General features: G+C 46.9%; 1 protein-coding gene across 1 annotated transcript; it reads right to left on the bottom strand.

Moving 5' to 3' along the window:
- Nucleotides 1-494: 494 nt before the first annotated feature.
- Nucleotides 495-12168, bottom strand: UBE2C (ubiquitin conjugating enzyme E2 C). The gene is made up of 6 exons (XM_077459213.1): nucleotides 11931-12168; nucleotides 7388-7415; nucleotides 7227-7313; nucleotides 3639-3843; nucleotides 1437-1496; nucleotides 495-657 (listed from the first exon to the last, which is right to left on the bottom strand). The coding sequence occupies exons 1-6, from the start codon at nucleotides 12029-12031 to the stop codon at nucleotides 599-601; spliced, it is 540 nt and encodes a 179-aa protein (XP_077315339.1). The 5' UTR covers nucleotides 12032-12168; the 3' UTR covers nucleotides 495-598.
- Between the last annotated feature and the right edge of the window lie 4911 nt (nucleotides 12169-17079).

The following is a 17079-nucleotide window of genomic DNA, read 5'->3' as shown; positions in this document are numbered from 1 at the left end:
TGCTGCACTGTGAGAAACTGTATGGAGAGAGGAGCTGACACATTCAGCGTGATGTCAGGTGGGCGGGACCCAGCAGCTATCCAGCCAATGATTGGGCTGCTTAAGGGGCAGGGCCACATACACACATCGGCCCGCCCAGATCCCATCGGCTGCTGTTGGAAATCAGGGTCCCGCCCACCCCGAGATTCTGCCTCAATTGTGACAGCTCCTCTCTACGTACAGTTTCACACACTGCGGCGCTGCTCTGCCAACAGTGTGTGGAGAAGGGAGGAGGATGTCAGCGGCTGCCGAGCCACTCTTCCTGCTCCATGTCTGGAGGCACTAGGGTACAATTTCTAGTCGCAACGGCAAGCTGGGATTTGTCGAGCCCCGTTTTAAGTCAATATTCAATTATACTGTATGTGTGCTTTTACATCTTTAATGAATTTGACAAATTCAGCAACTTCAGGAAAGGCAGACTGGATCAATGTATATGGGACATAAAGACAATACAGTCAAAAAATTAAAATCACTTTATTTGTACACAACAATCAAACTCTTATTAACTTAAGCGTATATTACAGCATTCATATACAGAACACAACATACAGCCAGTCTGTCAAATGTCCTTTTCTTGGGTGTGCTTCTTGTATTGCTCAAGTAAATGCTTCTTGTATGCTGCAAGACAATATATGCAGGTTACAAATCACACACACCATGGATGACATCTGGAAATGCTGTGCTTGGACTGCCACCTAGGGGCAGACAGATCTGGAAAGGCAGCTTGTATTGCTGGGCTAGGATTTCAGACTGCGTTATATTTAGACCTAAATTTACATATCTGTATGGCAAGATACAAAGTCTGCTCTACATAATTAAAAGTAAACAGCTGTCACTAGGGAGATGCAGAAAAATTCTCTCCTCAGCTAATGGCTCCTGGAAATCCCATTCATCTTAGATCTACTATCCCTGAGGGTAAAACACCCCCAGCCCACATTCCCACATTTACTGTTTGACATAAAGATGTCCTAATTTCTGGTGAAGGCCCACAAGATGCTTACTTTACTCAGAGTAATCTCTCTCATGGTCTTTTACAGAGTTAGCATACATGGCACCATTACAAAGCAAAAGCAATCTTTTCAGACATTAAACTTATCTTTCATGGGCCTTTACACTTCATATTAAAATTGATACTGTTACCTGTAAATCTTTCTATAATGGTTGCAGATAAAACAAATACAATCCTAACTCATCTTAAAATTGTGTAGCCAGATACCAACACCATGGATGAATAGATCACAATGTAGAAGGAGACAAGTCAGTAATATTTATAACAGTTGTGCCCTAGAAACGCTTTTTCAAACAGCAAATCGCTTGGAGGAAGGTGCTTGACATACACAATGTCCCACCATAACATGGAAGGAGTCCATTAGAATTCAGACATTAAAAGCACTTACCCGTCTGATTCTGCCAGAGCTCTGCAGCATGTGCATTCAAGGGACTGTCGTTATTTGGCTCTGAAACAGGAAATTTTGTTAAGATAAGAAAAACCACACATGCAATCACTTGGCAGTTTGGAACGCATCTCTCAGAAACTGGTCACAAGTAGGGATGCCACCTCATCCCTTTAGAACCAAACACATTACACAGGTTCTGTGGCTGATTAAGGTGGTAATTAAACTCACTTAGTGCCTCATCTGCATTATATATTAGCCTCAGAACCTGTGTAATTCATATGTGTTCAGGTTTAAAGGGATGAGGTGGCAACTCTAGTCACAAGCATATACTACCCAGCTATATTAAGGCTCATGCACACAGCTTTAGAGGGGGCTGTGCAGCATCCAGAGCCTGTGTAACAACTTCAGGTACATGAAGCAGCTACATACAGCCACCTATAGACAACTAGATGCAGCTGTATGCAGTTGTACTCGAGAGGCTGCATAAAGCACCCACATGGACATATGCTCTGATCATACACACCTCAGTGTTTGGAGCCTACATCCATATGTGTGGAGGCTTTCTGTAATCCCAGGCAGGTAGCTGCATCTGCTGATGTCTACAGGTGGTTGTATGCAGCAGCGGGTCCTAGAAACTTTTATGCAGGCTCTTGCTAGTATATGGTCCTATACAGCAGTGTGCATGAGCCCTAAAGCTGAACTCAAGGCTGATTAGAATATTCAGCTTTACAAACCTTAAATTTTCTTGATCCTACCCTTCTGTAAAATGCCATGCACGTTTGACAACTCACAGGACAGAGCCCAATTTCAACTTGGAATCAATTTAAAAACTGACACGTTGCATTGTGAATGCATCAAACTAAGTCACTTTAGATCTAAACAGCAGTTCTGTAGTACAAGGGCCCAATTGACTGGGTTGTTTGGCAATGTCCCTGGCAGGAGATTGCATCAGACTGTAAAGCATACTGCCAGCTTAAAACGGGTCCTGAGGACACCTGAAACTGGAGAAGCTGTAACAAGATTTGATGCTTCCTGTCAAAGGCTGACCTACCACCAAACTATATTGGTAGGGATGCACCGAATGGGTTTTTGGTGCCGAAACAGATACCGAAAATGACTGTTTTTAAAAAATATTTTTGTACAGGTGGTCAGAGACTGGGGACACGGTACAGGAGGTGGTCAGAGACTGGGGACACGGTACAGGAGGCGGTCAGAGACTGGGGACACGGTACAGGAGGCGGTCAGAGACTGGGGACACGGTACAGGAGGCATGCCCCATTGCAGCCAGTGTGTCCCATTGCAGCCAGTGTGTCCCATTGCAGCCAGTGTGTGCACTGTGTGCAGGGAAGAGAGCCGCCTCCGCCGCCTGTTTGATAACAGCGCCGGGAACATCACAGCTTTCATTTCAATTGCTGTGTGTTCCCGGCCGTGCGCCGTCACACGCAGCCCCTCCCCCTTGTCCGGGCACTTTGATAGACAGATCATCCGTCCAATCCAGCGGATGATCTGTCTAAGTGCCCGGACAAGGGGGAGGGGCTGCGTGTGACTGCGCGCGGCCGGGAACACACAGCAATTGAAATGAAAGCTGTGATGTTCCCGGCGCTGTTATCAAACAGGCGGCGGAGGTGGCTCTCCTGCGCTATACACCCCCCATGATGGGCGTCACCAGGGGCGGAGCCCCGCCCCACCCAGGCCACGCCCCATTTTCGGCTCCATTATCGGCCATTTTTCTCTTTCGGCAAATTGCCGAAAAGGGCATTTTCAGCCGATATGTTTCGGCGGCCGAAATTTCGGTGCATCACTATATATTGGCCCAACATAAGTGGCTTTTCAGGCAAGCCAGTTTAAGACTATTGCAAAGTGCTTTATAAAATTGTGCCCCAAATCATTGTTTTCCCCCAGAACTATAGCGGTCTCATAAAGGCATGTGCAAGTACCACTAGGTGGCCTACGTTGTGCTCAAAGCACGTGTTAAAAAATAAAAATAAAATACCACCACACTTTAGTGTGGACATGTTTTATATCCAAGAGTAATTTGCTTATTGTTCTATATACAGATATGTAGACCTTGTCAAGTAGTACCATTTTGTCAGGCAGTTGCCTAAACTGCAATAAAAAGGTACTGTAAAGTTTGCATCTGGGAGGGGAACCAGTGTCTACATCACATATAGAAGTATGCAAGGACATAAAAGATGGTCTCACCTCCAAGAAGGCTTTGTAGGGAGAGTAATATGGTCCGAACATCATACAGAGCTGACCATTTATCTTTTAGAATGTCCAAGCAGATGTTTCCATGACTGTCTACGTTAGGGTGGAAGCATGGGGTAATAAACTTCACAGCTGGTGCATTGTAGGGGTAGCCACTTGGGAATTCCAGAGAAAGCTTGTACCTTAAATTCTCATAAACCTAAAGAAAAAAAAAAAGAAAAAAAAAAAAAAAAAAGTGTAATGTAATTAAAATCTCAGATAAAAAATAAAAAAATTAAGTTTTAAAATTCTACAGGATTACAACATACACCTAGGAGGTCATGCAAGAACTGCATAAAGAGCATCTTTTTTAGCCAACTTAGGACTCCTAGGCAGGAGGCACCTTCTCCTACAAGAGAAAAGCTGGTCTACTGAGCAAAAAAGTCATACCCCAGATATGTCACTTTCTGGGCCAGAACCAAGGAAGACTGTTCATTAACCAGCCTAGAGATTGAAGTCCTGTAGTCTGGAGATCCACTAATAACTTTTGGTATGACTATGCCACCAGTAGGAGGTCATCCAGGTAAGGGATAATAATTATCACCTTTAACCTTAGCGGAGCCAGTGCCTCTCCCAACTCCTTTGTAAAAATGTGTGGGGCTGAGGATAGACCGAAGGAGAGGGCTTGAAATTGAAAGTCCCAAATCTCTGTTCCCATCTTGTTCGCTAGCCTCAAGAATCTTTGGAAGGTTGGATGAATAGGGATGTGAAGATGAGCATCCCTCAAATCCAGGAGTGGACATGAAGCAGTTTGGGTAAAGCAGGCTTTTGATTGAGAACAGTCTCCATACAAAAGTGCTTGTACCTGATCAAATGGTTTAGAGACCAGAGGTTCAGGATAAGCCGATATATTCCTGACAAATATAGGAGAGGGGGAAAATAAAAATAACCCACACACCCCTTTGCCCTGATCCAACTGGGGAACCGGAATCAGGACCTTTTGATCTAACAAGTCTCCAATTTGGAGACCCAGGGCCCTCGCTTTTACCCGATCTCGGGGAGGTAAGGTGACCAATAATCACTCTGGTGGCTGGCAAGAAAATTATAGGCCTGTACCCATTGGTCACTAGGTCCAGGATGAATGGACTTGAGGTGACTGCTGCCCATTATGGGAGAAAAGCCCTCAACCTTCCTCCCACTGGGAGACAAGTCACTGTGGTATGGCAGGTTGTTGGAGGGTTAAACAAGACAACCCCCCTCGACCTCTGCCCTTTCCAATGTTTTTTGGGCCTATTTTCCCTCTCCAAGACCCTGCTGCCTACTTTGGCAAAACACACTGTCGGCTTTCTTATTCTTTGGAAAGAATTTTTCTATTGGCCATGCGTTCCAGCGCCTCTTGCAGACCTGGGCCAAAAAGATGATAGCCTGTTAAAGACCACATAGGTGCAACTTTGAGGCAGTGTTGCCTGACCAGGTTTTAAGCCATATGCTTCTTTGACTGAATTCACAAAGATCAAAGTCCTAGCTGTCATTCTTATCGATTCTGCAGAAGAATCAGCCAAAAACCCTGCTGCATGAAAGGGGCGAGGGAAAGATTTCTGAATCTGCTCTCTAGAGGTACCTGCCAACAAATGTTTGTAGAAACCATACATCAAAGTTTCTGGCTATACAAGTGGAGGCCAGAGCTGGTTTAAGATTCAATGGCTGAATCCCAGGGCTCTGAAGGATATCTCCCCTTATCCATCGGATCCCCAAGCGTGCCCATATCCTCAAAAACCAGGTCTAAGTTTTTTGAAACTTCTCAACAAGGTGCGTCCAACTTGGAATTTTTGTTCCATGGCTGCACCATGTCCCCTTCAAATAGAAACCTTTTTAAAGCGGGAGTCTGCCGTTTTTTTTTTTTTTTTTTTTTTTTTTTTTTAAAGTCAGCAGCTACAAATACTGCAGCTGCTGACTTAAAATAATGACACTTACCCACCCACGATGTCGGCACCCGAAGCCAATCTCTCGATTGTCTGTCGGGTGCTGCCGCTGCCATCTTGGGTATGGGAATCAGGAAGTGGAGCCTTGCGGCTTCATTTCCCGGTTCCCTACTGCGCATGCGCGAGTCGCGCTGCGCAATAAGGATGGTCCCCTCTGTCTCTGGGATCCGTGTGTTTCCCAGCATACAGCGGGGGACTTTCGGAAAGGGGCGCACTTTCTGCAGATATCTATGCCGGAAGTGGGTGCAGGTATCTGCACCCCCCCTCCCCCCTGGAAAAAAAAAAAAAACCCCCACACACCATAGACTCATGCAAACCCTTGTACACAAGGTCATGTTTAGACAATTGTTTCTCCTCTTCTGTATCAAGTGTCATATAGATAGCCTTTAATAAGTTATCTAAATCTTCCAGTGACAACTTGTACCTCAAGCCACTTGCTGATTCTATCCCTGGGCCCTGTATCTGACCCAGATTCTTCGGGAGAAAAAAAATAATAAAAGGGGGGGGGGGGGGTAGATCTGGCTACAGCCTCAGAGTCTTCTCTCTGCACTCTGCTGTGGAACGCTAGGACCTGAAGTCCTAATTGGAGACAGAACCTCTGAGGGGACTTGAAACTTGTTGTCAATTAGAGTCTTAAAATAAGCTAAACGTAGATGTAAGCTCATCGCCAACAGAAGTCAGCATTTTCTGACAGGAGACTACTGGGTCATCCTTAACCAGGCTTTCTATACAGGTGCGGCAAACCGCTTTGCTCCATGAGGAGCTCAATTTGCTTTCGCAAACCGCACATTTCCTTTTTGGTGGCTGCTCTTGGGCCTTTTCCTGCAAAACAAATGACCCCAAAAATTTTTTTGCACCACATACACTTCATAACACCCCATGCAGGAGGAAAAGAAATGTGCCCCCTTCACCTAGTCCCTACTGGTTGCAAGGGACTTACAAGCAAGTAAAGTACACTTCAGGCTTTCCTGTGAGGTGCTAGTGTTAAGGCATGCTTCTGCCATCTGTGCAGGTGTCAGAGGAGTCCATCCTGCCCCTGCAGTGGTCCACAGGCTCTGCTGGGTTTCAATTTTAAATCACCAGCCTCCCAGCATCCCTGTTTGCACCATTCTAGAGACAGGAACAAACGTTTCTGGTGCCCGTTGACGTCACATGCCCCAGAAGTAACCAAGCTGAGTACTTCCTGTGGGCCAGCAGGGCACATATAAGCTCCACCCCTTCGCACGCACATGGCTTGCTCTCTTCTCCTGTATACTCCAGCCACACTGTCTACAGGGAGAGAACAGCCGACCGCCATGCAGCCCGAAGCTTTATCACTGTGGAGCTGACATTTACCATGCACTGAGAAGCAGGAACAGCAGCCACACACCTACTCCCCTGGCTGATGTGCTGCTCTGGAACCCAAGAAGGTAGGAATGCCTCAGCCAGAAGCCATGGGCATGAGACCTAGGGTTGGGTGCATATGCATGAAAAAAACCTAGAAACAGGCAGTGACGTACCAGTGTGTCACTTAGACTGTACAGGCAGCCCTGTCTGCAGTGCATTGTGCACATGTGGTCTGCAAGTGGTTAATCAAAACAGAGGAAAAAAAAAAAAAAAAAGTTAAACTACTGATACTTACTGTTCCCACAGCACCATCAATTGTGCCAATCCATTTGAACAGGTTGTCAGACTCTGGGAAAGCAGAGATTCCTTTATCACCAGACATCTGGAAAGAAGAATCAAAATGATAAACTAGATCTGACCTAGCAGAGTCACTGACAAATCAAATGTTCCACTTACCATTAATGTCATCAGTTCCTGCTGTAACCTGGAGGAAAAAAAAAAAAAAAAAGTAGTTTAATTTGACAATTAAACTAGATCTGGTCATGGTAACCCATACACATGTTAAACATCCAAAGGTTTCTATTTTTGAACGTAAACAAATATCTGGACATGACCCAATGTATACCAATTTTAGGTAGCACTGATAGAACACATATGATCGCCACTTAAGCATACAGTTAGTGCGCTTACTTGATTTCTTCCCATGTCTGATCATTGCAATCCCAGTGCCTCCAAATTATGTTTTCAGGACACCGCTTAATTATGTCTAACTGAAAATCTGTCTCATCTACAATGCCAAGTCTTATTGTAGCAATCTGTTTCAGCTGCAAAAAGCGCAAACTGTTGCCACACATTAAAATGAGATGGCAACCTGAACTGCTAACAATGTATGCAGTTGTCACCAAATAACACCCATTGATTTATCATGCGATTACCCTTCCTTCATCACAGTTTAAATGGATCCACAATGCAACAAAAGTGGTAACCTTACATTGATTTGGTCACAAGTCAAAAAAATAAAAAAAAATAAAAAGTAGAACAAAAACCCTGCAAGACAAAGCATAAGCTAGCATCGCATACTAGCTCATTATGAAATACTTATGTTAACCTGAAGCCTTCCAGCTGCGCCTGCAAAGGGCCAACCTTTTACCCGGCGCTTCTTCTGGGTTCAAGGGCTCCGGCTGCATGTATTGCAAATATCTCCTAAAGTTAAATGGCTCACATTTAGGAGATATTTAAGTAGTGACCTATAGGCAAGCCTCATTATAGGCTTACCTGAAGGTAAATGTCTGCACTGGATATTTACATCCCCTTTATGGATGGGCATGCACCATCCTAATCTTGTGTTGGGAGGGGGTAATGGTCCACATAAAAAGCTTTTAGAATTTCTTTAAATAAAACCAATTATATGTACCTCCTCTCCTTCTGATGGGTGCGCTTATAGCAAGCTGTGTGTTGAGGGAGCACCCATGGGGGCACGCCCCTGCGCATCCATAGACGTTCACAGTGCAACACAAACACCCCTCCCAGCCTACTCAGGAGGATTTAAAAGAAGCATGTTTGTTTCTTCCCCCCCCCCCCCCTTTGCATCCTTCCACTATTTGCATTTTTTGGGGTAGAGGGGGAGCAGGTACCAGCTCCCACTTTCATTCAGATCGCAGCAGCAATTAAAGTGGCCTGGGATACGTCCCTGCAGGACTATTCACAAAATACAGGGGGAAACTGGCTTCACTGACGGTTTCCCTTACTTAAAAGTGATAAAGCCCACCCCCCGCACCTTAAAAATAAAAAAACGCGTTATTACTTACCTGCCCTGAAATTGATTTGCACAGAGCAGCGTGGATGCTACTCTTCTCGGGTCCCTCGTTGGCACTCCTAGCCCCTCCCCCGTTGAGTGCCCCCACAGCAAGCAGCTTGCTATGGGGCATCTGAGCCACAGCTCCCTGTATCCATTTAGACACAGAGCTGCAATTCGGCCCCACCCCTCTCCTGATTGGCTCCCGCTGATGTCAAAGTTGGTTAGCCAATGCTGTGTCTCAGCCAATCAGGAGAGCGTGCCAGATGATGGAGCCACCCGTGTACAATGCTGGATAGAGATGGGGATCAGGCAAGTATTAGGGGGGCTGCTGCACACAGGTTTTATTTTTATGTGAATGCATAAATATAACCCCCCCCCCCCCTTTCTACCCTTTAAAACCACTTTAAGATGCCAGCGAGAAGACCCGATTATAGAAAATCGGCTCAGGTAGGAACAACGCTGGATCTGTGGACAGGAAAGGGACCTTAATAGCAGCTACAGTATTTGCCAACAATTTTTCTGAAGGAGACTGGAGCTCTTCAAGCCAGCCATAAATCAAATCTTGGCTGATCCCTACTAAACCAGCCCAGACTCGATCCATCTATTGGCAGGCTGGTTGTACTAAAGTCAAATCGATAGACTTCAGAACATCCAGCCTGTGATTTTTCACATGCGTTCACTACCAGCGGCAGAATACAATAGCGCTGTGTAAGGGATTCCGGAAACTCGAGCAATTTTCTTTCCTGCAGCCAATGGTGGAAAGAAAATTGTATAATCAGATCTACGGCCAGCTGGAGAGAGAGCAGCAGGGATGCGGATGGGGACAGCACTGGATCATGAGGCGGCAGGTGTTTAACCACTTCAGTGTTGAGCACTTTAACCCCCTTCCAGGCCAGGCCAATTTTCAGATTCCAGTGCTGTTACCCTTTGGACGGCGATAACGCAGTCATGCAATACTGTACCCATATCCGTTTTGGTGGCATTTTTTTATTTAGCAAAAAAGTCAGAAAAAAAATAAAATAAGTTTGTTTTGGTTATAAAGTTTTGCAAATAAATTATTTTTCTTCTTCGCTGATTAGTGCCCATGTGTGCAGTCAGAATTGGCGGTTACCCACTCTTTCCTCACGCTCTGATGAAAGGAATGCCAAAAACCATCAAGTTTGTTTGCATGTGAACAGCTGTGATTGGACATAGATGATCACATGGTAAAGGGTCACTGATTTGCCCTTTACTGCGATTACAGAGCATGCCAGATTCACAGCACTCCAGGGGCCGTGGCTCTGGAAGGACATCCTCACAGCAGCCAATCTTCCATTCATGGCTTGAGTACAGGCCTGTTTAACTGCTTCAGATCCACGCTAAGGCTGCACGAGGGCTACTGTGCAGACCTACTTTGCCAGGAATAAGTCCATTGACATTCTCCCATGCCCAAGCGGCCTGCACATGGTGCACGCTGATCAGCGAATCTGGCCGCGGCAAACTACATCAGCAGCTCGGCTCTCTCCGCACCAGTAGGAGAGCAACGGCACCTCACACATGTGCAGTAGGGACTTGGTATGAAGCCGTAATGCTTCACTACCAGGTTCCGTTAATGGCAATGGCAGCACCCGACAGCTGCTGGAAACAGCTGCAGTGCAGACGTCGCTGGACTCCAGGACAAGCCCGGTGTCCTATTAAGTCAGCAGCATGCGTAGCTGCTGGCTGTTAATTTTTGCAGGGCTGGGCAGAGCTCCGCTTTAAGGCTGTCAGCAGATCAGCCTCTACAAACTCAACATTGCCTAAAAATGAAGAGCAACTGAGCATGTGCAGGGGAGGGCGAGTGCATTACTGGATTTTGAACAGTAGAGGGACTTATTTTTAATGTGTTCCATATCTATACCTGCAAAAGGGGCCAGCCTGAAATGATCTAGCAGGACTTCCTTTTCTGACTAAAATTCTACTTTATCCACTTCCCGACCGACCCTACAGCACATTTACTGCTACAGGGCGACCACGCTGCACACACTTCCGGGAGTGCCGCTGTTGGCGGCTCACTCCCGCTGTGTACCTCATGTCCACCAGCACCCACTGATCGTTTTGCTTGTGTACCAAACAGCACTCTGCTCATATAAACAAGGCAGATTGCCGTTCTGTCAGTAGAGAAGGCATGGATCCTGTGCGCCTGTAAAGCAGGAACACTGATCCACATCTTCCACTAGTAAAAGCACTCCCCCCCCCACTGCATTAAAACATTAGCTAGGCACAGTTTCATCCCCCCCCGCCCTGCCGTTAACCCCTTCCCTGCCTGTGTCATTAGTACAGTGACTGTGCATAGGCTTAGCACTGATCTCCAAAACAAAAAGTGTCAAAGTGTTAGTGGCCAATTGATCTGCCGAAGTCCTATTACTAGTAAAATATCCCCCTACTATAGGGGGGGGGGGGGGATCTGCTTTAACTTTCACGCAAACCAATCAATATACGCTTATTTTTTGACAAATAGAAATAGCAGAATACATACTGGCAAAATTAGGATTCTCCCCCCATATTGGAGAGGTAAATCAGATACCAAAGGAAAGCTCCATTTGTGGGAAAAGAAGGGCATACCATTTGGGTACAGTGTCACATGACTGTACAATTGTCAGTTAAAGTAAATCAGTGCCATATCACAAAGGGGGGGGGGGGGGGGTAAATCTTCTGGTCAATGACTAAAAGCGATTAGGTGGCTGCCACCTCATCCCTTTAAAACATTACACAGGTTCTGTGGTTAAGGTGGTAATTAAAAAATGCATTTGGTGCCTTATCTGCATTACATTGGCCTCAGAATCTCTGTAATTCATGTGTTCAGGTTTAAAGGGGTGGGGTGGCAACCTTAAACACACACACACACACACTCTCCATTAGATTCATAAAGTATGTAGTAGGCGGAAGCCCCGCCTGATTGTATACAGATTGATGGGATCGTTCAGGTAGGGCTTCATATCAGACTGCACCGGTCCTCAGACTGCACCGGTCCGCATTCTGGGAATGGTTGATGCTGCACAGTGTATCAGTATAGTACAATCATCCACTCTGGTTTCCCATGTAGTGGTGGACAGAGCCCATACAAAGGACCTACCAGGAGAACCTCAGTATAGCTGTTGCCCGTACAAAAGATGGCCCCCAGAGTCACACACACAAAGACCCATCTATAAACACAAAGCCACACAGGACACTGCGTCTCACCTCTTGCCCACAGAGCCCCGAGCAGCCTGAGCCCCGGACTCCCGTGCTTTCCTCTGGGCCGCGGAGTTGGCGGCGGCCGGGTCCACATTCTGAGAGGCCATTTATTATTCTAGGATTAGGCGACGAGGAGACCTGAGTGAGGGGGGCCGGTGTGAAGAAACGACGTCAGCTCCTACCTCCGCTAACTGCACCGCTCAGCCAGCCGCCCTGCGTTTGAACGTTTTTAAACCCCCAGGCTCGTGGACCAATCAGCGATGCGCTATAATTTGACTCCGCCAATCACAGGTCGCTGTTGCCAGGGTTTCCACGGCAATCAGTGGCTTGGCCTCTCGCTGAGCGTTTGAAAATAGAGAACGTGATTGGCTGGGTGAGCGTACCGCCCCGCCTTCGATAGGGAAACTGCTGTCAATCATGATTGCGCAACGCCTGTTAACTCTTTAGTTATAGTAGGCGTGGTTGGACTTCTTCCCTTCTCATAGCTCTGTTTTGGTTGAATAAAGTATCTATCGTGTAACATTTGTGTACACCAATTATATCGTAATCTAATTTGATTAATTATTTAATTCATTTCATGAATTATTTTATTAAAGTGCTAACTTATTACAAATATCATGTTTTTGCATATGACACCAATGAGATGTCCTAGAATAAACTCGCCCGTTCACAGCGGTGCGTTAACACGGTTTTTCATACTTTTTGTGATGCTTTTTCCCATGACATCATATTCACTTGAATGGATTGCTCTATATGAATCAAAAGAAGCTCCCGCACCTCTTCAGGTGGTGAGCTTAGCACATTTTTTTTACCACGCATTTCCTAGCCGTGTTTGGGGTGCCATTAAAATGGAAGTAAACCCTTCCAAACAACTTTGACCTACAGGTAAGCCTAGATTAAGGCTTACCTGTAGGTCCAAGTAATATCTCCTAAACCTATATGGTTTAGGAGATATTTGCCCGAAAATGGGCACCGCTGTCTACGGCGCATGCGCCGTAGACAGCGGCGCGCAGGCGCACTAAATGCGGCAAGTCCAAGAATGGATTTGCCAAATTTGTTGACTCCCGTGCGCATGCGCGGGAGTGACGTCATCGCGGCTCCGCCGAATGGCAGCGTCGGAGCTCCGAGACGCGACTCCCGTGCGCATGCGCGGGAGTGACGTCATCGCGGCTTCTCCGCTGTCATTCGTCGGAGCTGCGAGAGACGCCACAACCAAGATGGATGCGGCGGACTACAGGTGACAGCGGCGACTTCGCTGGCTCCTGTGTCAGGTAAGTGACACATAATGAGCTACTATGCGATGCATAGTAGTCCATTATGCTTTACCTTTGCAGGGAAAAAAAGAGGAAGTAAACCCATCAGGGTTTACTTCCTCTTTAACAATCAAGGACTCCACAAGGACAACACACATCTGTTTGTGTGTTCTCTGGAATAAACAGGTGTGAATGGAGAAGTGGCGCCCGTCCACTAGGGGTGCAGGGTGCGTCACCCCCTAATCTACATGCAGGACGCATGGATTCCAATAAGGTTTTGTTTTTTTAGAAGCACATGATTAGAACCAGAGGCTCTAAGTGGCTTCAAAAAAAGGGTGGGCTATTGTGTGCCAATAGCGAACAAATATTCGCTATTGTCTCCCCGATTTTCCTCCTGGCCAATCAGGAAGTGGTTATTAAGACCCCATTGGCCAAGAGGAGAAGCAATCATATTGGTCACCAAGGGAAGCCGCCTAGGACGAAGCCGGAGATGTAGGGTGAAACCGCTGAGGAGGAAGCCGCCATGAAGCCGGAGATTTAGGGCAAAGCCACTGAGAAGGAAGCCGCTGTGAAGCCGGAGATTCAGGGTGAAGCTACCGCTAAGCAGGAGGCGCATGAAGGAGCCGAAGCAGCTAAATGGGGTAAGTGCGGGACTGGGGATAAATGGACAACCAACTGGAGGGTGGCGATGGGTTGTCTTGTTTGCCCCCCCAAATGTACATCACCAGCCGCCAATGGAATGGAGTCTAAATAAAGTCAACCTTTCCATAAAGCCAACACTGACCAATGACAAGCACTTCTTTCTTCTAGGAAACATTATGAGAAGAAGTCTCAGATGAGCTACTCATTGGCCAGCATGATCTTGTGGTCATGGTAACCAATAAGCTCTTGCCATTGTCAGCATTATGACTCCAGGGCTCTGTATTGAGGTGTATGACCTGATACGCTGGTGATATATGTCATACTCACCTGCTTTGTGCAGTGATTTTTCACAGAGCAGCCCCAATCCTCCTCTTGGGTCTCCCACCAGCTCTCTTGGCCCCTCCCTTCTGCCGAGTCCCCCCAGGCGCACAATAAATCTATGCATGCCCCTAGGGTCCAAGTGTATCTGACCTAACAAAAGCATACCTCCCAACTTTCATGGCACTAGACCATGTATGAGAGGATCCCAAAGGGGGGGGATTTCGACAAACTAGTTCTGCAATGTGAAACTAGATGGATCCATCATTTAAAGGCCCTCACTCCCCCAGGGTTAAACAATGCAATTCGCTTTGCACCTTTTCTTTAATTGTTACTATACAGTTGCAAAAAAAAGTATGTGAACCCTTTTGGGATGATATGTATTTCTGCACAAATTGGTCATAAAATGTGATCTGATCTTCATCTAAGTCACAACAATAGACAATCACAGTCTGCTTAAACTAATAACACACAAACAATTAAATGTTACCATGTTTTTATTGAACACACCATGTAAACATTCACAGTGCGGGTGGAAAAAGTATGTGAACCCTTGGATTTAATAACTGGTTGAACCTCCTTTGACAGCAATAACTTCAACCAAACGTTTCCTGTAGTTGCAGATCAGATGTACACAACGGTCAGGAGTAATTCTTGACCATTCCTCTTTACAGAACTGTTTCAGTTGACCAATATTCTTGGCATGTTGGTGTGAATCACATTCTTGAGGTCATGCCACAGCATCTCAAATCGGGTTGAGGTCAGGACTCCGACTGGGCCACTCCAGAAGGCGTATTTTCTTCTGTTTAAGCCATTCACACTTTTGTTGATTTACTTCTATGCTTTGGGTCGTTGTCCTGTTGCAAAACCCATCTTCTGTTGAGCTTCAGCTGGTGGACAGATGCAAAATGTCTTGATAAACTTGGGAATTCATTTTTCCTTTGATGATAGCAAACCGTCCAGGCCCTGACGCAGCAAAGCAGCCCCGAACCATGATGCCCCCACCACCATACTTCACAGTTGGGATGAGGTTTTTGATGTTGGTGTGCTGTGCCTCTTTTTCTCCACACATAGTGTTGTGTGTTTCTTCCAAACAACTCAACTTTGGTTTCATCTGTCCACAGAATATTTTGCCAGTACTGCTGTGGAACATCCAGCTGCTCTTGTGCAAACTATAAATGTGCAACAATGTTGTTTTTTGGACAGCAGTGGCTTCCTCTGTGGTATCCTCCCATGAAATCCATTCTTGTTTAGTGTTTTACATATCTTAGATTCGCTAACAGGGATGTTAGCATATGCCAGAGACTTTTGTAAGTCTTTAGCTGACACTCTACAGCGCCTAGAGGCGATTCAGTTCGCATTGTGCGCTATACAAGTATTTCATTCATTCACTCTAGGATTCTTCTTCACCTCACTGAGCAGTCTGCGATGTGCTCTTGCAGTCATCTTTACAGGAGCCCACACCTAGGGAGAGTAGCAGCAGTGCTGAACTTTCTCCATTTATAGACAATTTTGTCTTACCATGGACTGATGAACAGCAAGGCTTTTGGAGATACTTTTATAACCCTTTCCAGCTTTATGCAAGTCAACAATTCTTAACCGTAGGTCTTCTGATGCCGCGTACACACGATCAGACTGTCCAGCGGACCAGAGTCCGCCGGACAATCCGCCTGTGTGTGGGCTCCGGCGGACTTTTTCTTCCCAAAAGTTCGGTGGACTTGGAAAGAAGTTTTGACTCAAAATTGTCCGCCGGACAATACGCCCATCTGTGTGCTAGTCCGCTGGACTTTTCAAATGAACGGACTTGCCCACACACAGAGAAAAGATCGTTCATTTTGAACGCGGCTCCAGGTAGACGGGACTAGCGAAGGAAGTTAATGACACCACCTCCATCGGCAAGATTGACACCTCGCGAGTCCCGTCACCTGGTATGGACTTAAAGGGGAAGCCCTACGCCGAAAAAACGGCGTGGGGGTCCCCCAAAGTCCATATCAGACCCTTATCCGAACACACAGCCTGGCCAGTCAGGAAAGGGGGACGAGCGAGCGCCCCAGTGTCCTGAGCTGTACCAGGCCGTGTGCCCTCAACATGGGGGGTGCTTTCGGGAAGGGGGGCCCTGCGCCTCATCCCTGTGCGTCTCATTCATAGGTGTATAATACGTGCTGGGGCAGAGGCCAGCAACGCCCTGCGCCCCGCCCCCCCCACCCCAAAGCAGCTTATCCCCATCTTGATGAGGACAAGGGCCTTTTCCCGAAAACCCTGGCCGTTGGTTATTGGGGTCTGCGGGCGTGGGCTTATTGGAATCCGGGAGCCCCCTTTAATAAGGGGGCCCCCCACCCTATGTGAATGAGCATGGGGTACAACGTACCCCTACCCATTCACCTGGGGAAAAAAAGTGTAAATAAAAAAAACTACAAGTTTTTAAATTAATTTATTGGACAGCTCCAGTGTTCTTCTCTTCTTCCGTCTTGGGGGGGGGGGGGGGGGGTCTTCTCACCGGACTCCTCCGCTATCTTCTGCTAGCTCTTTTACTTGCGAAGGAGCCCAGCTTTCTTCTTCGTCCTCGCCGGTGTCCGGGGTCTTCTTCCGACTTCGGGGTCTTGTCCCCCTCTTCGGTTCTTCTTGCCGGGCCTCTGCTTTCTTCTTCCAGCTCTTTTACTAACGTTGGCCCGGTCTTCTATTGCTGCCGCCGCCTTCTTCTATTCTTCTTCTGGGCGATGTTGACATGAAGCTGTCTCTGGCAGCAATGGCAGGGATGCGTTGTGCAGTGACTTATATAGGGACAAGGGGCAGGGTCGCCGGGTGATGTCCCCGCCCCTTATGTCACAGTCCCGGAGGATGCTGGGGCGGTGACATCATAAGGGGGTGGGGTTACCATGTGACATCACCCGGTGACCCCGCCCCTTGTCCCAATATAAGTCACCACACAACCTGTCCCTGCC

This window comes from Lithobates pipiens, unplaced genomic scaffold (assembly GCF_037356315.1).
Source record: "Lithobates pipiens isolate NorthernLeopardFrog02 unplaced genomic scaffold, aLitPip1_a1.2 Scaffold_28, whole genome shotgun sequence".
NCBI lineage: Eukaryota > Metazoa > Chordata > Amphibia > Anura > Ranidae > Lithobates > Lithobates pipiens.
The sequence above is the reverse complement of the archived record's forward strand: the minus strand, read 5'-3'. Positions and strand labels throughout refer to the sequence as shown.

Bases quoted from the DNA above. Each gene is read 5' to 3' on its own strand.
- UBE2C (XM_077459213.1), bottom strand. From the start codon at position 12,031: ATGGCCTCTCAGAATGTGGACCCGGCCGCCGCCAACTCCGCGGCCCAG. The intron at 7,416-11,930 runs GTGAGACGCAGT...TTTTTCCTCCAG, and splicing joins CGGGGCTCTGTGGGCAAGAG to GTTACAGCAGGAACTGATGA. The intron at 7,314-7,387 runs GTAAGTGGAACA...TCTTCTTTCCAG, and splicing joins AGGAACTGATGACATTAATG to ATGTCTGGTGATAAAGGAAT.